The sequence below is a fragment of the Camelus bactrianus genome, chromosome 11 (genome assembly GCF_048773025.1).
Source record: "Camelus bactrianus isolate YW-2024 breed Bactrian camel chromosome 11, ASM4877302v1, whole genome shotgun sequence".
Classification (NCBI taxonomy): domain Eukaryota; kingdom Metazoa; phylum Chordata; class Mammalia; order Artiodactyla; family Camelidae; genus Camelus; species Camelus bactrianus.
This window is the reverse complement of record NC_133549.1, coordinates 71,526,046-71,548,163: the sequence shown is the minus strand read 5'-3', so window position 1 is coordinate 71,548,163 and position 22,118 is coordinate 71,526,046. Positions and strand designations below refer to the sequence as shown.

At 42.8% G+C, this 22,118-nt stretch overlaps 1 protein-coding gene across 15 annotated transcripts in view; it reads left to right on the top strand.

The window, feature by feature from the left end:
• The window catches only part of KCNMA1 (potassium calcium-activated channel subfamily M alpha 1), a 705,404-nt gene that overhangs the window by 555,332 nt on the left and 127,954 nt on the right, over positions 1 to 22,118 (top strand). For all 15 annotated transcript variants that reach the window (XM_045522775.2, XM_045522776.2, XM_074374290.1 and 12 more), the window contains exons 16-18: positions 5,250 to 5,318; positions 14,551 to 14,637; positions 20,600 to 20,676. In XM_045522775.2, the coding sequence (XP_045378731.2) occupies positions 5,250 to 5,318; positions 14,551 to 14,637; positions 20,600 to 20,676 (233 nt within the window). The remainder of the gene's footprint in view (positions 1 to 5,249; positions 5,319 to 14,550; positions 14,638 to 20,599; positions 20,677 to 22,118) is intronic.

Sequence of the window (22,118 nt, the reverse complement as noted above, 5' to 3'; positions counted from 1 at the left end):
TTGTATAATGTCATTGTCAAATTTGGTAGACCTCTACTTAATAATTATCAAGAAAGCAATATAACTTGTTATTACAACAGTTTTATTGCAGATTGCTGGTTTAAGACCTTTTTGTGACAAGTGGCTTTTTTTTTTCCTTGAAAAAAACGTCATTTCTATTCCCCTATAATTATTTTTGCAACCAGTGGCAACTTCTTGTATTGGACATATTGGGGCATTTTATTTTAGAAACCAAGAATTAAATTCTTGCAAACTTATGGCTGGTCTTATCCTGTTTATCACACTGTGAATGCTTTCTTGCTTCTTTCTTATACTCTACCTCATGCTAAGCCTCCTTTTTCTTCCCACCCCAATCCTGTATATGTTTAAATAAGCCATAAGAATGACTTTAAGGACTGGGTGAGCAAAACCCATTTTACTTTACCGAAAAAATGACGTTGAATGATGCAAGTAAATATTTAATTTCAGGACATCAATTTGAAGTGACCTGAAGCACATTCTTGCAAGTGAACCCTTTATAAACAGGATCTCTGAAGGGTTCCAAAGAGAAATTGCTCTCTGTATTTTAGAATTGTACTTACATCATGTCATAGCGGATTGAAGGCAAACATTAGATTCCCAGAGCATGTCACTGCTATTACTTCCTTCTATGCCCTTCTTCTCCTACCTGTCTGCTTCTAACCAACAAGTTAAAAAGCATCTTGTTTTCACAATTTTATGCTCACTTCCAAGCCTTCTCTGCTAAACTAGACTTTCCTAGTTTACCACCATATCTATTTCATATCATTCCAGCAACTCAGGAGATTCTGCTCCCCATTCTTTCACACATTTATTTAATAAGCATTTATTGAAAGCTTACTCTTTGCACTTGGCAGAATGCCAAGGAGACAAAGTGTGCATCGTGCAATGAAGAAGCTTGGTTTATTGGGCAGAGAGACAGTGAATGAATGATTACCACCACACCGTACCACATCCACTCCCTGTTCACTCATCTTGATCTGCTCCTCCCCTGGGCCCATAATAGAGGCTGTACCTCAGCTGTAGCCTCAAGTTCAGCTCCCCGACATTCGCCAACTCTGGCAGGAACTAATGAAAAACTGTGATTTTTAACAGGGAAAAACATCTTTCTATTTCCAGGGTAAATTGTAAATGACTCAAGATTTATACTTTGCAAACATCCAGAGGATACTCATTAGAGCAGAGAAAATAACTTAGATGCCTGTAGTGGGCAGGCAGTTAGCAGCAAAGGATTAGAAGGAGGAGGTCTGAGACGATAGGGAGTGGTGGGGACTGTGGCACCTTGGAGAGCTCATGTCCCATCCAGAGCGGTAAGTGCTCCCAAGCTCCAGTCTCTTTTAGCTGTATGAAATGCAGCTCCAGTATGGCCATACCAGATTTAGCAAGGAAAACTGAAAAGCTAGTTTTTATATGAAATTAATCTGTGGGTATCTAATTTCAGTTTAAAAAAAAATATTGTGCTGACCAAACAGTACCTCTCTGCATTTTGGGCTTCTGGCAACCACTTCATTTCCTTCACTTTTATAGAAGCATCTGTGTAGCATACTGCAGTGAGACTTGATTTCCACTTTTGACCTTTTTACATAAAAGTTGTTTAATCTTGAACAAGTTGCTTGATTTCCACTTTTGGCTTTTCTTTGGAAGGGCCATTTGACCTTGAACAAATCACTTCCCCTTCTTTGGACGTCAGGCTTTTTCATCTATCTGAAAAGGACAGGACCAGCCAGTCTTAAAATGCCTGAGTGTGAAAATCTATGGTTGTGGCACTGTTTGCATATACACGCACACCTCTTTTTATTGCATATGTCTTTGTTGCACTTCGCAGATGTTGCTTTTTTTTTTCCTTTTCTTCCTTTCTTTTTAACAAATTGAACGTTTGTGGCAATCCCGCATTAAGCACATCTTTTGGTGCCATTTTTCCAGTAGTACTAGCTCACTTTGTGTCTTTGTGTCACGTTTTGGTAATTCTCACACTATTTCAAACTTTCTCATTATTTATTTACTATGATGATCTGTAATCAGTGATCTTTGATGTTACATTGTAGTTGTTTTGGTATTTTTTAGCAATAAAGATTTTTTTTAATTAAGGTATGTACATTATTTTTTTAGACATAAAGCTATTGCACACTTAATAGACCACAGTGTAGTGTCAGCATAACTTTTATATGCACTGAGAAACCAAAAAGTTCATGTGACTTGCTTTATTGTTATATTTGTTTTATTGTGGTAGTCTGAACCGAGCCCACAATATCTCCAAGGTGTGCCTGTAATGACTTAGTTTACATTACTCTGTCCCTCTCTTCTTCATCCCTTTGGCCAGTGAACAAAAGCTTGTTTTAGGTCAAAGGATTTTTAAAAATAGGTTTCTATAAGGCTGTGTAAAATCATCTTAGATATAGATTTGAATGTTATGAGAGCACTCCAAGATCTGCTGGCCCACCCTGTGCTAGGTAAGAAATACGCACAACGCCATGTAGATTTTGACTTTAGAAAGCTCCTTTCTTTTTATATCTAGTTGGTAAATGGTATCTAAGTAGCTAAGAAGACATAATTCGCCATTACTGTGAACTGTTTCTTCCCTTCTCACCAATAAGATCAGGTCATTAGAGCAATTAAGATCCTCCATCCCCTTAACCACCAGCCCCAAATCGGAGTGGCGGTTGCTCGTAGGATTTCAGCAAATTCTGTGCTAAGATCGGCCTTCTCCTTGAGTTTGGCACTTAGTTGCTATTTACATTAGAAAGTGCTTACTTAACCTGGTAATTTGTTTCAACAAATATTGCATAAGCCATCTGATATTTTAAACAATTTAAGCTTCAGAAGTAACAGTCCCATAAAGGGTGTGTGTTAGCCTGCACTGTATGGAACATAAATTAAGAAGAGCATTTTTCCAGCTGTAGTGGATATGTGGGTTGGTGTTTCAGCAGACTGCATAATCAGCACAAAGCCCAGGTCATTAGAGTCTGCTGGCAGGAATCAGAAAACCTGCAAATCACCGGGAGAGCCCAAATACGCCTGGATGGAAGTGGTCCTTTGAAATCTGACTGTCTGTTGAAAGCAACACGGGGGCCCATACCCAGGCAGCAATGAGCAATCACTCTTGTTCCCATCAGAGAGCTTGCAGCCTTCACCAGCATCCTGCCTGCAAGCTGCACATCCACAGGTCCAGCGCATCTGATAATGTCGCTTTTCTATTTAAAACCAACCCAGAGCCCCCCATTCCACTTAGAATAACTTGCAGACTCCTTGCTGTGGTCACTCCCTGACCTAATCACTGTCATTCTTGACTTTGCTCACTCAGCTGCAGCCTTAATGGTGGTCTTCAAACACCCCGACTTCCGTCCTGCCACAGGGCCCTTGGACTTGCTGTTTCCATTCCCTCAAAAGCTCTTTCCCCACATTCTCTCATTGCCTGCCTCTTCTCATCCTGCTCCAGTGCTCTGTGCTCTAGTGTTACTTTCACAGAGTGGTCCTCCTGGACCATTGCACATAACACACCTTCTCAGTTACTCTGTCTTCGAAGGTGTTTTATTTTCTGCACAGTACTTGTCCTCACTGGGAAACTTATTATTACTTTTTTTTTTCACTTATATACTTGCTTATTGCGTATCTCTCCCAAAATAAAATAGGCTTCACTGGGGATGAAGATGTTGTGTATCCTGTCAAGTACTAGCTGGGGGCCTTGGGCGAGTTACATGAGCTTTCTGAACCTTAGTTTCATCACTTGTAAAATAGAGATACCAATAGAAGTCTGAGTAACTGGGGTAACATCTCTCTCTTAGGGATCTTATAGGGGATTAAATGAGAACACGAAGGCCCTGACCTGTGACCCAGCACCTCCTGCCCCTTACAATGCTGGATAACCATCAACTCATTTCTCAACCTAACAGTCAACCACTGTTTTACTACCCAAAAGTCCTTAAAACATAAGCGATAATGCCCATTTTAGAAACCCGTAGTACATAATGCGTATAATTCTTTTTTTGTTTGTGTGAGCTTTTATTTCTATGAGTTTTTAAATAGAGATTTGTCACCTAACTGTACCAGGTTATTTACATATTTGTACCTATGTAATGTTATTTGTTGATCTTATACCTGGAAATAGTCTTCAAAAAGTCATTTTGAGTGCTAATAGCATATTGTACCCTACTTTATCTAACCATTGCCTTTTTATTGGACATTTAGGTTGCTTTCCATTTTTTTAAAACTCTATATTAGTATGACTTCCTTGAACATCTTTACACATTCAATGCTTGACTGAACCTTTTTTAGTTTTCTTGAAACTAAACCCCAGTGAGCGGATATCATTTGTTGAAGTTTCTCTGTATCAGTACTTCCATGAGCAGGACTATGGGGAAGTCCAAACAAGTCCACAAGCTTTAAAGAAGTAGTACTGGTGGGAGAGAGGAAGTTCAGACACATGAAACAGTAGGAAGTGATCAGAGCCGGTCTAAAATCAACTAAGGGCTAAATGACGTGGCTGCACATGAGATGCTGGAGGAGTTCTGAGAACAGAAAATCAGAGGGTGCCAGGAGCTGGAGGAAGCCTAGATGGAAGGTTAGATGTGACGTGGGCCTGGAGCACAGATAGGGAGGAAGGAGAAGGCATTCTGGGGCTAAGAACTGCTTGAGTGAAGGCCTGGAGGCAGGAACCAGCCAGCCTCGAAGCAGCCTGGGCTGTGGGCAAGAGCAGAGGGCAGATGCGGTGAGACAGCTTGGACGGTGCCAGGAGTAACGGTTCCATCGTCATGTGCTGGGCACTTACACGGAGGCTAAGGATTATTACCATCATTCCGAGCGCACAGGGGTCTGCTCGGAACAACAATATGAGCCATTTGTGCAAAAGACCGAAATGGGATCCAAATAACAGGTCCAGCTGCTCCAAATACCTCCCTCCCCCTGCAGTTAACATTTTACTACCCGACCGAGTAACTAATGAATCTGGCCTGGCATAAATCCCCAGGCACAGATCCCTGTTTGGGGTCTGTGTCTAGACATCCAGACCTGAGTGTAATTTGCACTTTGAACGTTCAGCACCTTATCGCTCGCGAGAAATCAAGTCTAATGGGTTAGATGCGGAGGTGTGGCTCCCATCCCCCTCCCATTGGCACAGTGACCATAGCATGAGGGTACCTTGGATAATGACCGCATCAGGAGATGGAAAGAGTGTTTGTTATGTGGCTCTGGTCGTTCTGAAGCACTGACTGGGCGGTTTCTCCTCCTCATTGCAGGCTGTGTTTTGTGAAGCTCAAGCTTCTAATGATAGCCATTGAGTACAAGTCTGCCAACCGAGAGAGCCGGTAAGTTTGCCGCGAACCAGCGGGTGGCTGACACTTATGATGGTGAGCGTGCCCCCCGGGAACGTTCAGTCCACTTCTTTCTTACACATTATTTATTTGCTTGGAATCCTAATGCCACACTTCTCTGCCTCAAAGGCACATTTCAAGGCGTGTTCGACCAGACACAGCTCTTCTATCCCAGGCACTCCTGGCATCCCAGGCCCCACCAGACATTCAGAGCGTTTTCTCCTGGGGAAAGGGATGAGGCATCCAAACCTCCACCCGGTCATGCTGGCTTGCACTTTGCACCCTCTCAGCATAACTGAGGACAGACCTTGACCTTAAACCCATTTTTACTGCAAAAAGCAGGTGGACTCTGGCCTCCTTCATAGCAGGCATGGGGCAGAGCCGTGATGGGAGATACCAGCTCTCTTGATAGCCAAATTACAAGCAGCCTATTGTGTACCATATGTGTTTCTCCCGGTGCAACTGAAATCCAGGTGGCAGAATATCAGCTTCATATAAATCAGCCAGGAGAGCAGGGCTTGGAGGCAGGAGCCTTCTTTACTTATTTATTTTGCACTTAATTATGTGCAACTCAGACTGATGAGGGACTGGGTCTGGTCGAAATAGATAACACCTCAGTCAATATATGGGTTTGCCTGGAAGAAGGAAGCATTGCATTAACAAGGCATTTTGTTGATAGAGTACTGTGTGCATTGCAGATAAAAGAGAGATGATTTTTGCTCCCTAATTCTTATCGATAGTTTTGGAAGGAAGAGAGCTCACTGAGAAATGCTCAGGGCTTTGTCCTCTGAAATGACATCCATGGTTTGTTCTTAGCTACACTAAATAAGTCTTCCTATAGATGCCCAAGGATGGGGTGCATATACCCTCCAACATACGCCTCCATAACTGAGCAGAGAACAGGGCAAGACTAGAAAGTTCCGGCTATCACCGTTTAAGGAGTTTTCATTATCTGGATGAATGACCCGATAAAGCCAGACTTCCAAATGCACAGTCCGTTGTCTCAAATACCAAAAACCAAACCAACAAACAAACCAGACACTGGATTGTAAGCAAGTCAATCCAATGTTCTCTTGTTACCTTAACCACCAGATCAGGTTGCTCACAAAGTCAGTCTGATCACATGGGAAATTATCTTGAAAATCCAAATCAACCAAATGGAAGACAACATGGTAGATTTGGTGGCCACGTGGTAGAACATGGCAGCAGCTGTTAACAAATGCCTATTGTAGACATATATTTTCCTTTTCTGTGTTGGCAAAGTGAGGAATATTATTTGCAAAAAACAAAAAACAAAAAAACTGAAAGTTCTTGGCTATTTGCTGTTGAACAGATAAGGTGGGTGTTTCTGGGCTTGTGGGCTGGCCCAGGCTGTTGCCAGTACTCACCTGTACCTGTATAGGGAGATGTGTATCCTGGGTTTCTGCAAATGATATTCTCCATGTTGCCAAGTCAGTAAATCTTTGTGTAGTTCAGTGTTCTCTCTTTATCACTTTTGTGCATCTCTTTAAAAAAAAATGTCACAATGCGGGTGATGCTGTGTAGTGTTTCTGGATGATTCTGGAATAATTTCATGGCAGAAGACTGCACCTTGAACCTTGACCCGTCATCTCCCACCTGCCACCTTTTGGTCCCAAGGAGGGGGAGAGAAAGGCCCTTCATGGTTCGATGTGAATCCACTGTTGCCATCCTAAGAAAAATAACTCAGAGCTTTCTGCGAAGACAAAATCTTTTATTTGATGGAGGCTCCAAGGAATTCACGAATCTGAGATGTTTTCAACAAAGCCATGTTTATACATGTAGATAGTTTTTTAGATTTATTTTTTCCAGAAAATGGTGAAAAGAACTTGTTTCACTTGGTTTTGGCTTTCTGTGTGCAGTTGCCAGCTTAACCCTCAAATGTGGCTTGGTCTCAGTGTGGAAGCACATTGGTTCTTGTGGAAAAAGGTGTGTTTGGGGGAATGTGGATGATTCCTCTGAGAAAACACGGGACTTAAACATAGTAGGCATGTTAAAAAGAACTGCATTTCTGACCCTTCCTTAGATAACAATGTTCTTCATTTAAAAGTGTCCAATTTCCCTTCCTCTCACGGGTCCTAAGTGACCGGGTGTTCAAATTCTGAGAACTCGCTTCTCTTTCCCACCCCGTGCCTCCGACCTTTGTGAACTACCTCCTTTGTTGCTGTTCCACCCCATGATACTGTTCCCATGCTTTGCTGGAAAACCTTGTTTTCACATGCATCCTCAGAATAATTTGAAACAAAGGTTTTATTCCTTCTTTCTTTCTCGTGTCAGTTGATTTATTATCAAATTGTTTGATTTTCAATTCTTTTCTTGTCGTTTTGCAGAAGCCGAAAGCGGTATGCCCTCTTCGTTAACTTTCCTCCCAACCTCCACCCTCTGTCTTCACTTCCAACCACAGGACTAACCCTTTGCCAAGATTTCAGGAAGATAGAGATTATATATATGTGTATATGTATATATAATCTTTTTCCCTTGTCTAGTAGATACATATATATGTGTGTGTGTGTATATATGTATGTTTATATACAAACCTCTTTCCAACCAGAGTACCTAAAAAGTGCAAGTAGTATATTGCTTTTCTTGTTTGATTTGTTGATTCATTCGGATGACGCACTAACTTCTTTGCAGGAAACCTACAAAAAACCAAAGGCCCCATCCTGTTTTCAGTCATGGCACCAATGATAGGAACCAATGCTATTAAAGCTGAAAAGGACGATGCTTCTCTCCAGCCCTTAGTGTCTGTTTCTGTCCTGTCCTGATGTGTCTTTGTGTCCACCAGACTCTGTGGTACCATCTGTCTGCATACCACATCCACATTCCCAGTGACCTCCCCACTGTGTCTGGTTTCCAGTTTGTAGACCTGAATTTGTGTCCTTTTATCCACAAAACAGAGACCAAGCCCTTATACGTAACTCTTTTCCCTTATGCTCATTTTGATGACAGCATTTTGCGTACTTTCTTTCTGGGCCAGTACTCAGTGCAGACTTAGCACACTGCCACTAAATTGTCAGATTACCACATTTGATTTACTGAATGAGTACTGTTTATTGAAATGACCTCATGGCTTTCTTTTTTTTTTCCCAGTGTGTTTGGGCATATTTCTTAATATAAAGTATCTCAACTTTTACTGTGTGACTTCACCCTGTTTTGCTGCTGTTTTATGTTGCATGAAGCATGACAAAATCCTCACTGATAATTTTTTTTCCCTAACATTTTGGGTAATATTTCTGGTGTAGTTTTTTTTTTTTTAATAATGTGTTCTCTAAGACCGTATTGTTGAAAACATTCTATTGAGATGCCTACTTGTTCATCTTCTCAAGAGTTGTTTTGCTCTGTGGTTGTATTCACTGTCACGTGTTTGTGTTTGTAATTGTGTGTGTGTGTGTGTGTGTGTGTGTGTGTGTGTATTTGTCTGGAACTCTCTCCAAAGTCAGATTCTTGTGTGATTTTTTTGAGTAGAGGTGGCTTCCTGTCAGTTTGGTATTATTGCTATGATCCAACTGCGAGAAGTTACTGCAACACTTTGCATCTTCAAAGGTCCACAGTGGTTGCACCTCTGCTGTTGGCTTTTGGCCTTTGAGTCCTTTTATCTTGTGGTGGAAGCATGTTGTGATGTAGGCATGACTTGTCTGAAAGTGTATCAGAAAGTGACGTGGCTTGCTCCCAGAACCAAATTTCCAGCCTGGTCCTTCCCAAATGAACTCTCTCTTCCCCATCCCATATGGCTACTGTTTTCCTTATGTGCAAAATAGATTTTAAGTTGCTATTTCTAAAATTATTGAGATGGATTCAGGCTAAGCAAGTCCTTGCCTCTGTCATTGGCAGACCACAGTGGCGGTCACTCAAATGTGACCAACTGGGAGCAATCTTTATTATGCTGTCTCTGTGTAAGTGACTTGGGCTCAGGTATATTGAAGCATGGAATACACACTGGGCTCTTACATATATTCTTTAAGTAAACGTGCGTGTGTCTAGTTGTGTGGGAGTCCAGCAGAATATATTTTAAAGCCTAGAAGAAACGAAAAGTTCCAGGAAGGCAATAAGATTTGAGATTTGGGGTTTCTGTAGGCTGTGCCCTAACACAGCCCATAAACTACAGGGCAACTGTTGGGTCAACAATCGTATACGACCTTGTGTGGTCAGAGAGGCCACTTCCCAGTGGCATGATTCATCTGGGCACAGCATGAACTGAAGTCCTAGATGGCCCTTATCTTCTCGCTCTAGTTAATGACATCCCAGTAGCTGGCTGGACATAGACATAATCACCATGTTATCAAGTACAAAGTCTCTTCTCATGTGAGTGATATTTTTGTAATTGCCCAGGGAATGGTATGCTACCCCTACCAAAATTGAGAGGAGTGGAGAGAAATACGCATCTGTCATATTTATCCATAATGGATAAATGTTTCCTTTAAAAAATACCTGTCTCAGTTGAATTACTGATCCTTGGTTTTCCCCTCAAACAGCTAACAAGTCGAGTTCATGATGATTGACGGAGGAAGGCCTAGATGTTTCCCAGTTGTTATGCATAAGTGGTGGAGAAAAGGAACACATCATTTTGCCCCATTAAGCCCCAAATCTCCAACCTGACCAAAGTTCAGTGAAAGATACACCATGAAATGAGTTTCAGCGTGAGGTCTGGTGCCCCCTCCCGGAGGAACCTGACGGACACGCTTCCCTGTTGGGCTGAGCCCCACTAGTGATTCCATGTGAACGTGGACACATATTTCAGTTCTAAGGGAGTGGTGGATTTTCCGTATTGAAATCAGTTGTGCCAACTCTCCAAAGGACTAGCCGTTTCTATATCTGAACATTTACGTACTTATATTTAATGCATTTGGGAGATTGTTAGCTCATTTGCCAACACCCCTTAGAAGAGACATGGTCCCTCCTCTGGTAGCCCCGACGGATGAGAATTGCAGCTCGGTCTTGGAAAGAACAGCTGTGACTACCTTTCTCTTTATTAGAGAAGGAAAGAGACACTTTTGGAACTGAGACCAATGCTTATGGTTTTCATTCGTTCAACAAATAGTTGAAATTTGCCTATTGCCTGCAGGGCTGTAAACTGGCTACTATGAGACACTTATTTACAGAAGTAAATAAAACAAGATTATGCTTTTCACCCCTTTATTTCACTATGGGTTCCCTATATCCTTATCCACAGGGTGGATAAGGAGCCAAAAGAGTAAGTCCAGGTACAAAACTAGTTTGAGAGCAAAAGAAAGAGAAAAAGAGAGCAAAAATCCTTGGGAAAGGGAATCACACCAGCCCTTTGCCTCCAGCTGTTACTGAATGGTTTCCATTGAAATTAACAAGGTCATAGAAGAAGGAGATAATTTATAGTTCCTTGAAATGAGAGAACATCCACCCCTGCCAAGAATGTATCCCTGTTGGAATTCTGCTAATTGATATATGGACTTTTTTCTTAGAGATTTTCTTGATTCTTCACATGACACATCTTGAAGTTTATCTCTGATAAGCTAGTGAATTAGACAAAATTGGAGCAAGAGACTGATTTAATGTGATGCACACGGGGACGTTTGGCAGTCACAAGAGCAAAACAAACTTAAGACTGGATATTCTTTTAAGAGATCAAAGATCTTTGGGAAGATTTACATATTCCCATTAGACGGTCAATAATGTATTCTAAGGGTAGCAGGCACTTGGCTGGAAAAAAATGTTTCTTCTGTCTAAGATCCTTATCTTTTTATATTTTCAAAGAGAGGAGGATTTACTCCATTTAAACTTTCTAGATTTGGAACGTGGATAGAAGACTCAATGTCTAAAATATCAAAAAGGTAATATATTTTCTCAAAGAGACTTTGAAACTTTGTATCCTTACTCAGGACGTATTATATGCAGTGGTCCCCTGAAATCAGGGGCACCTTTTTCTTTACCAAACCCTTACATCTATGAGTGGAATCCAGCACAATGAGCTTCTTTATGTATATAGATTTCTTCATTTATTCTCCAGAGCTGAGCTCAGTCTCTCGATTCCCACCCAGAAGGCTGCCTTAGCCTGATTGGGATATTTGCAAATGAGGCAACCTCACATCTTTCATGAGATAATTTAAAGCCTCTCCCCCATCCAAAAGAGAACAACAGGGCATCCTGGAGTCGCACAGTCAGTGATGTCCTTGGAGGTGCTTTTAGTGCCTTACACAATCAGCTGTAAGTTTTAAAGAATAGAGGTACTCCACTGTGCAGCCAAAAGCCAGTGCAAATGAGCCCATCCCCAGGTGTTGCAGGAGGGTAAAATGTTTTGGATACTGCTATCAGTACAAAGATCTTTCAAGGCCAGTAGAGTGCCTCATATGTAGTTTTTTAGCACCAAAGACAAAACGGGGAGCTGTGATGCTGTGAGAGATTATCTACCTCTCGTTTACTTGTGGTAATTATTTTGACCATGAATTAAAGACCTACCATGTGGCCCTCAGCACACAGTGTGTCCTTTAATTCTCTTAGTGACACTGTAAGCTAGTGATTATTCACCCCATTTTACAGATGAGAAGAGTGAGGCTTAGTGGCAGGTACACGCCCAAAGCCAGGACCTAAGCTCGTCAGCCTGACACAGTCACATGCTCACTGAACCAATGTCGGCCAAGAAAACTGAGATTTGAACACAAATCTGCCTTACATCAGCGCCCACAACATTTCCTCTCTGCCATGCTAACTTGACTAAAGCAAGCCCGAAGGCTGTGACAAATTATCTCAATCTGCTGTCTCCAGAATGACAGTCCTGAATTCTCACTGTACGCCAGTTCTTATTCACTTTGTTACTAGAGAACAAAGGAAATGAGAAGAAACTTTCCATTGATGGGAACCTTGCTCTCACCGAACTCCCACCATGATGCAATGGGCTTGATCACTCTGTGCAATTAATGAAGCACAGGATGTAAAAAAAGAAAACAGGGTTCTGTGCGAGGCTTGTTTTGCACATATATGTCACCAAGACATTGATGAGTGTCAAATTTCCCCTTTTGAATTGTATTGTTAAAAATCATGATGGGATTTTTTTTTCCACTCAAGAAGCCTTTTTACACTTTTATATGAATACACATCAAAATGTAGGCTTTTCTAACTTTAAGGAATTAGCTCCTTTAAACTCCAGAAGGATCCAGAGCTTTTCATTATGTCCCTGTATATTTATTATTCTTGAGTGAACAGTCCTTCATCTCATTATGGGGAGGATATTTTGATAAGAAGTCCTGGGTTCCATTCCGTGGGGCCAGCTGAAGCGATCATTTCATTAAAAATGAAATACACTTTTGACTCTTCTTGGCCGTTATAGATAATAAAAATGACAGTAAGCAATCTGCACTGAGCTTTCTGTGCCTTATCTCCCTGAATCCTCTGAAGAAAGACTAGGCTGATCATCACCATCTTGTAGATTAGGCAGTTAAGTTCTAGGGAGGTTTAGTGACTTGTCCCAAGTCACACAGCTACTGAATGGCAGGGCTGGAATTTGGATCCAATTTCTGATTGCAGAGCCAGGGTGCAAAAGAACTGCCCTGCAGGCAAGGGGGAAAGGAAGTACGCAAAATCCAGCATTCTGACCTTCTAAAGCATTGCATTTCATTGGCTTTGAAAAAGGACTCCATCTAAGTGGTAGAAACTCTGGCCCTTTTCCTCTTATGATCGTGAAAAGTCAGAGGGCTGTTAAACCTAGGTGAAGAGTGTTGGAGGGGTAACTAGGAGGTGCCAATGCAGCGCCCCTGCCTGTCACAAGCTGCGCTGTTAGCGTGACCTGCTGCTTCCTGACTGGTGAGGAGTCTCTCTATTGCCTTTGGTTCTAGGGCAGGACACTCAAATCAAATCTTCATGGACTCCTATTACTTAGTGTTAATCACAGCGATGTCACAGGACTGGTTTCCTCCTGTCAGGTCTTGTTACGGGTAATAATGGATGCTCTTGTGACCACAAACATTTTGCAATAATGATCTACTCTTGAGTTCTCAGAACAGAACAGAAGTTCACCTGGGTCCTTCCTGCCTTGCCACACATACATCACTCAGTTGGTCCCAGCACTTTTCTGGAATGATTTTACCAGCAGTGAAAGATTCCAGGTTAAATACTTCCCTCCATTTTGATTGTGTTAGGCAGTTGAAGACTTCCTTGAGTCTGATTCCAAACATCTATTACCTTAAACACCAGCTTTTCAGATCAAAGAATACGTCTGCTGTGTCTACGGCTGCATTTAGAATGCCTAAATTCCATGTCCATTAAGCCCAAAGCCTCATCTCAGTCTCTGTGTAAGATATTCCTGTATTCTGTTATTGACCTGAAGAAAATTAAACTTGTTTGTTTCACCCATTTATTAGATTAGGATACACTTATCTCTTCTGTCAGTCCAAATCCAACTTGGTCAGCTAATCTATTTATACCACTTTGAAATAGGACAGTGTATATTTAGGTTCCTACCTCCCTGCGGGGGAAGTTTCTTTTTTTTTTTTTTTAAGGGCTAATTTGCATGTGTTTTTTAATTACAATTGGCCCCCATCAGGATGTACTAGACCTTGAATATACCTTATTCAAACACTCCCTTACATTTTTGTAAATAGACTGCGATCGTTAAGTGTTTCCCATTGCTGGCATTTTTCTTTCTCCTTGCTAAGGTAGATCCAATTCTTTCTACATCGGCTGCACATGGAATCCGCTTCCATGTCCTTATCAGGGTTGTGCGGATGTTCCGTTTACTTCTGCACTGGTTACAGTGGTCTCATACCATTCCCTGGGCAATATGTGGTGTGTATACACGTATGTTTCTAAATGCATATAGGGGTCCCATGAATGCTATGTTATCAAATGGAAAATTTTTGTAGCAATAGCTCTGTTAAACCAATCACAGTCAACACTGACCTTCAACAGCAGTTTCCTAACGGATACATTTAGGAACTTTGCTTCAAATCAGAAGCCCACAAAGGCAATCCCATTGTTCAAACTCAGCTCCCAAACCTAGATTTGCTTTGATATCTGCGACTGGGGCGATGCCAGCCTGGGAACTGGGCAGCGGAGATTTATGATGGTAATATCCAATTACATGTGTGGGACAGTGGACGTCAGGCTCTAGGCAAAATCTTTGGGGGAAGCATTAGACTAGTGGGCCCCCTATAAAATAACAGTATGGTGTAGCCAACAAGGTTTTCTTCAGAACATGACCTTACAACTGTGTCTTCTTTCTTTGTTTTTGTTCACTGAGCAGTATATTAATTAATCCTGGAAACCATCTTAAGATCCAAGAAGGTACTTTAGGATTTTTCATCGCAAGTGATGCCAAAGAAGTTAAAAGGTAAGAGTTTATTTTCATTTGCCTTCCTTTCTGGCTCAGCCATAGACATCTCCATCCACAGAGGTGGGCATGCTTCCAGGATGCACCGGGCTCTAACCCCAAAGCTTCTTAACATGGCTATGAGCATCAAAGGGTGCCCAGTCTTAGGAAAAAGAGACTGTGCTTTCAAATGCTTCCACAATCAATGTCACATCTTTGAATCAGAATAATAGCATTTTAGAACTAGGAGGGTCTAGATACCTGCTCTTTCATTTTCCAAGGGAGGAAAGTGAGTCCCAGAGAGCCTAATTGGTTGTTCAAAGTCATCTTGATTCTTGATGAGCCGGAATGACACAACATGTGACATCTGGCCCCTTGTCTCATGCTCTTCACCAGTATTATCCAGGCAAATTTCCTCTAGAATTAATTATTTTCTACTGGACATGCTGAGTGGAATCTCAAGTTTCTCAGATTAATTTCAGGTGAAACACTAAACTGGCTATATTTCGATTTGTGGCCTTCTAGGTAAGTGGCTGAAGTTGTCAGGTTTAATTCTTAAGCCTCTGTAGGTATAGCCAAGGATTTCATTGGTCCCCATGTTTCATGGCACTTTTATTAGTATCCTTAAACCTGTTTAAGCAGCCCAGGAAATCATAGGGCTTTTTGCAGAACACCGTGGAATATTGTGATATTTGGTTCTAACCTGTGAACTAGGAAAAAAATTTCCTAGCAGAAAATATAACTCAGATGGTCAGATAGATTGCTCAGCTAAACAACAATGCTACATAAAATATTTTAAATACATAATTAATTTTCAAGGTCTATAATTATTTATATAAGACTGTTGCCTTCGTTTATTGCACTCCTACTCGGAGCCAGGGCTGCGCTGGGTGTTCTGCGTCCTTTGTTGCTCTTCCTTAGAATAACCTGTTGAGATAGGTCTTCTAAAACTCTGAGAGCTTTGGTTTCCTCATCTGTGAAGTTGAGACAAATGATTTATCCAAGACCGTGAAGCACATGTCAGAGCCCAGATTGAAACAGGACTTTCCTTTTCTGAAACCCACATGTTCTACCACCCTTAACAGTGCCAGTGAATTCTCACGCAGAGTTCAATGTGGGCTAGCGCTGGTCTAAGCACCGGCTTCCGGATGTCAATGAACTCACTTAATCCTCTCAACAGCCTACCAGACAAGTAGCATTACTATCCCCATTTACATGTGAGGAAACTGAGGCACAGATTGGGTAACTAACCAAATATGCCCTGCTAGTGGGTCATAAAGCCAGGATTTAAAACCAGGAAGTCTGGTTCCAGAACTTATGCTCTTTTTCCCCCTTTCTTTCTTTTAAAAATTTTATTTATTTATTTATTTATTTATTTATTTATTTATTTATTTATTTATTTATTTATTTATTTATTTATTTATTGGCATAAGGTCAGTTTACAAGGTTGTGTTAGTTTCTGGTGTAGAGGAATAGTGGTTCGTTCTTAATTATTTGCCAAAAGGTGAGCCTGCAACGCAGAGCAGCAGACCTATGAGATTTGACAGCTGACACTTACTATTTTCTTTCTCTTCACCCACTCTTGCAAACTAACCATAGTAGTTATAAAACCTTTTAGGAAAGAAAAAAAATGGAGCGCAGCAGTGAAAAAAAATCCTTGAAATTGAGCTTTCTAATGACTTAAATTTACTTCTGCAAATTGGGAAGGGATTGTCATCATTCAGGTATGGAAGAGGAACATCTCCTTATCCAGTTCCCCCACCAAAACTGGGTTCACTGGAGAGAGGAAAGTGGGGGTAAATGGGACTGAAGCTCCTCCAGATCTTCTGGAAGAGAAGGTTGTGCCCTGGTCCAGACTGCAAGGCACAAAAGCTGGAAACAGCATCTCAGCACCACGCCGGGGGACTGGGGAGCAGAGCAGTACCATCGATCACGTGTCCCCTGCCGGATAGCAAATAGAACATGAACATTTGTGTAATTCTGTTTCCTCTTGCATCTCTCACTAATGAATGTCACAAATACCAGGCAGTCCAAAAAACAAATTACCTCCTGTATTAGGGAGTGCAGTATGTCTCATTTCAGTGCTTTATGGCATTCACAAGTACATGCTGGCACCATCAGCCTCAACACCAGCCTGTAATTTTCCGTGCTGTGTGATGTGTCAAGAGCAAATGCTGTCAGTTAGGGGATTCAATAGATGAAGACTGCAGAAAACTGCAGAAAGCACATTGGAGGTTTGAATGAAACTAAACAAGTTTTGTAAAAATGGAAAAGTTGATTATGATGATCTAGTATTGGGTTTGCACCCTCTGCTGCAAGAGAACAACAGAGAAAGTTAATGGATTTGTAGCTCCTAGAAACTTCCCAATGCAAAGTTTTAGAAAGAGAGGCATGAACCCCTCCAAGAATTCTCACACTCATTTGTACATCAAATGTCTGTAGGACACTGACTTTTGAGAACACTCTGTACTAGGTGCCAGGGAGGCAGTGGTGAACAGTGGAGAGAAGACCCTGCTCTCATGGGCTCACATTCTGGGGAGGAGAGAATTGCAGTTTTGTTTATTCGTGATGCAAAGAATTAATGCAAGTGTCACTGACTGAGACTGGGTGTAAGGGAGAGCTACTTGAGCAGGGATGGGAAAGAATCCGTCATACAAAGATCAGAAGGGAAGAGAAGGCATGGTGGGGGAGATTTCGTTGTGTTCGGGGAGCCTCCGGGAAGAACATATCTGGGTCAGATGAGGTTAGAGAGAAGGCAGGGGCTGGTTTCCATAGGACTTTCTGCTGAGCTTGCGCTTTTTATAATATGGCTTTATACTGGCAGTGATATAGTCTGATTGATGTTGCTAAAAGGTGTTTCCTACTGCATTGTGGAGAATGGGGTGTAGTAGGATAGGAGGGGAGGCTCATGGACTCAGAGACTACTGCATAGTTTAGGCGGGAGAGGATAGCTGGGACTAGATTGGTGAGTACAGGTGGAGAGAAGTAAGACCAATTCAGAACATATTTTAGAGAGTCTGTAGGACCCATTGATGAACTGGTTATAAGAAGTGGAGGAAAAAAAAGGAATCAAGAAAGGAGCCTAGATTTGGAGCTTACATGATTGGGTAGATGATGGCTCCATCTTACTGAGATGGAGAAAACTGGAGGGGGAGCAAGTTTGGGGTGGTCAGAAATTCAGAATTCTAGCTGGGCTAAGTTAAGCAGGAGAGGCATGGTGAGCGTACACATGGAGATATCATAATGCCAGTTGGATTTAAGATTCTGACATTCTGGGAAAAGGTGAGGACTGGAGAAGTAAGCTGGGGTGCTGTATCAGTGAGGGTCCTGGCAAGAAACAGATGGCACACTTAAATGGGAAAATGGAGGAGAGTTTGATGAAGGGACTATATAAAGTTGTGGGCAGAGAGTTAAGGAAAACCAACACTGGATGGCCAAACACCCCAGAGCTAGTAACAGAGGGGCACCACTCTCAGCCCTCAATCTGCAGTCTCAAGGGGAAGGAGGGCTCTCAGAACCTGGAGAGAGAGGTTGTAGTGCAGGAAAGGCTGCCTGGCAGGAGCTGGGTCCTTCAGCAGAGAAATGTTGCCACGACCATTTCATGACCTCTTTCACCCTCCAGTCTCTTGCTGGCTTCTGCCATTGGCCAAACGCAGCAGGAAACCTGAAGGCAAGGAGATCCTAAAGGCCAGCCTTGCAGGACACGGCTCTGGTCTTCCTGATGGTGCATGGGGCAAGGCTACTTGCCAAGGGCTGCTTGGAGCAGGCGTGGGGTGAGGAGGAGAGGGCGTCATGAGGAGAGCAGAGAGGGCTGAGGTGGGAGGAGGAGGGATGGGGGTACCCACTCCCGAGCAGTGTGAAAAGGCTTCTGGAATCCACAGCCTTGGATTTAAAGTGAGATCAGTCAGCAGAGGCGTGCCCTTTCCCCAGTAGTGCGCAGGTGTGCAGTAAGGGGTGAGCATGAGAGGCAGAGGTGTGTGGGAAGAGAATGATGCTTACAGAGAAAGACCATTTGGCAGAAGTCAGCTGGAGTTAGTACTCTGTCCCCTTCACTTGGGGGGTGTGTCTCCAGGTCACCACAGACCTCTCCCCGGACGTCCCGCACCCCTATTTTTTTATGAACTTTACCTGCTGGATCTTTGTGTAGTTCACTTTCAGAATTCAGCTTTAATTCATGAAGTAATTATATTTTATCTTTTCAATAGTCTATTCAGACTCATTCTCATCTCACCGTCTCTTTAGTGGAAAGATATTAGGACCTTGGGCTCTGGGACTATATTATGTGGATTTGAATCCTGGCTCTGCCACTTTTAGCTGTGTGACCTTGGGCAGAATGCTTAACTTCTCTGTGCTTCAGTTTCCTTATCTTGTATAACAGAGATAATAATCCTATCTCCTTCAAAGGTTTGTTTGAGGATGAAATATGTTCATTCTTATAAGATGCTTAGAACAGCTCCTGGCCAATGATCTGTGCTCTATAAATGTTAGCTATTGTTTTTGTTACAATTATTATTATGTGTAGAAGTATCAAAAGGGGAAGAAAATAACCAAAGGCAGTGGAAGCAAAATCTCTTCCTTCTTTCCTGTCCTTCCGCTTTCCAGGCAGGTCATCACTGATTGGGTCCTTAGTGGCATTGCCACTCAGGCAAACAATTAGCTGGCTTTTCTTTTTTGTCCATGGACAAAAACTGGCATTTAAATAGTGGATGAGCTGCTAGGGTGGAAAGAGCACTGGACTTGGATTCAGAAGTCCTGGAGCCGGCCAAGGTCCAGAAAGGATGACTTTGGGCAGGTCACCACAACCTCCTCAATTTACAGATGAGGACACCGAGTCCCAGGGACTTTGGCTGCAAGTTCTCCATGGTCTCTTCCAAATCCTGAAGTCTTACTGTTGGTTTCCAATCAGTGCCAATCGTAAATGAAGTCTTGTGAAAACCATAAAAAGGAACCAAGAATAAAAGGGTCAAGAATTATGTTGATTTCTTCCTAGCACAGGTCGAAGAAAGACCATGTTCCTCCCTGGCATTCAATTGCCTACTGGGAGTGGTGAAGGAGGTAAGCCAGGAATTTTGTTAGTCCCAGTATCCAGAAGGTTGTTTCAATGAATTTTATCACAGAACCCTCAGGACTGAAAGGACACAGCCCCTCAGTGAATTTTAAACAGTGCTCCAGTGATCTTGTTTTGTCTCATCCAGGGTATCTCTGACGCAGCCACTGTACCTTGTAATCACATATCAACACTTGAATCCCGTGAGGGGATTTGCTTGTTGATTGCTTCCTCTGGGTCTCCTTCTATCCACCTCAACCCTGTAATACTGTCTGCCCACCTCAGCCCAGGGGGCAGCTGAGCTGCGCGCCTTAGAGAGAAGAAAACCTTCACTGATGGCGTGTTATCAGGCTTGGAGAGCATGGGAGTGGGTCCAGCCAGTTTGAGAGTGAAATATGGGCTCGAAATCCCAGAAGGACTTGCCCTGTCCTTCTCAGCCTCTCTCTTTGGCTGACCAGAGAAAGCACTTTAAAGTCACAAGGCTAATATTTTTATTTGACTGAGGAATGTCATCCTTGTGCCCCTTTAGTTCCTGTTTGAGCAGACTGTCAGGATGTTGAAGGTGTATTTAACTTCCCACCGAGGGCCCAGCGCTGGTTTCCCACGTGTTCTGATGAGCAGCATTCAGTGCTGTCCTCCACAATGAAAGAGGAATGAGCAGACGTGGTGTGTCACATCAGCAGTCTTTCTCCCGGCTCCTTTTCAAATAAAAAGTTCACGAAAAGAAGCACTAACTCAAATTGCAGAATCCTATGTTTGAAATGAATGGTCTTGCAACAAACATTTCCGTCTGTAAACGTCTAAACTTTTCAGAAGATTAAAGGAAATTAGTGCTGGCGTGTTTCATTAATTTGGCACCACGATGGAGGAAATGTGGTCTTCATTTCACTTGGGTGGATTATGAAACGTGTCAGTTTTTCCATTCTCTTTCTCCAGGGCATTTTTTTACTGCAAGGCCTGTCATGATGACATCACGGATCCCAAAAGAATTAAAAAATGCGGCTGCAAACGGCGTAAGTAGTGTTTCTTTCCCCCTTCCCTCCCTCCTGCCTTCCTTTTCCCCCAAAATTCATTTCCCTTCTCCTTTCCCCTTTCAAGAAACACTAAACATCAAGAGGTTTCTTGAATATGTTTATGTTTCACCCCGCAGTTTAAAGAGACAGGAAAGAAATACCTGTCCTTGCTTGATTAGAGCAGAGGATGAAAAATCACCGCTGTCAACACCTGGGCATGAACCTCATGCCTGATCCTCACTTCTTGACTCTAAGGGGATGCCTAGGTAGATGTGTCCAGTCGAACACTGTCAATACGATGTATGAAAAGGAGGGCAGGCGAGGCCTGGGAGGAGCGAGTGTTTTTGCACAGTGATTTCCGATGGATGGGGGACCACCACGTGTAAAGATGGCTGTGCTAGGGCTGAGAGGGGAACTGAGTCTGAGGACTTGGTCTCCCAAATGGGAGCGGACTCTTTCCATTTGGGGTTCCTGCAGTTTTGGGTACCGAAGCCCAGAGTTCTCAGTTGTGATACCCTCGGATTGGCCCAAGAAAAGAACTTGGTCATCACCAATGGGCTTTATTTGCCATTGTCCCAGTGACCAACCTCAAACCCCATTGCCCTTTGGGGTAGACTAGATTGGGCTCACGATAGCTTCTGGTGTATCCTGTTTCAAACTCCTTACAAAGCAGCTTGCCAGCGGGACCTCTTCAGAAAGATACAGTACATCAGGAATGTTGGAGGGTGAGCTTTCGAAAAGCTAGCGCTTGAAGTGAGGTTTGCAGTGAGTAGGTTGTGTCGCCTGATGAAATTGTGCACAACCCTAGAGGAAACAATAGCGATGCCTCCCTCCCTGTGGTGACTGAACGTTCCCAGTGCTCGTGGTGATCATCATCCCCTTTGCTCCTCACCATGACCCCGTGTAATTGACAGGGGGTGTTATTAATCCCATTTTATAGAAAGAGGAGACTGAGGCTTCAAGTTTAGTGGGAAGATGAGACTGCTGAGAATCACACAGGTCTGGCAGACCAGGTTTCAGGCTCACCTGAAGGTCTCTCTCGATGCTGCATCCTGATCACTTTTGCAAGAGAAGGGCAAGGTGGATGACCTTGGGTCTGAGGAGTAAGAACCCAGTTATAAGAGATCACTCCATAAAATGCTTTTCACAGGTACAAACCAGACAGAAGGGCCCCCATTCCTGAGATATACTGATCGAAGCCAGGACTTCCTTCACAGCACCCCTAAAAGGGGGCACAGTAAATGCAAAATCAGTGAGATAGAAGCATTGCTCTGCTGGAGCACGGAGGAGACACTCAACCTCGTGGGCGAAGACCCAGGGGTAGCACTCTTGGTCCAGAGCAGTTTCTATAGAAATCCTCTCAGGCTGGTTGCTCCCCCTTCCCCACTGACTTAACACCCATGGCCCCTCATCCACCAGCTCTGACACCTCCCCAAGATGAG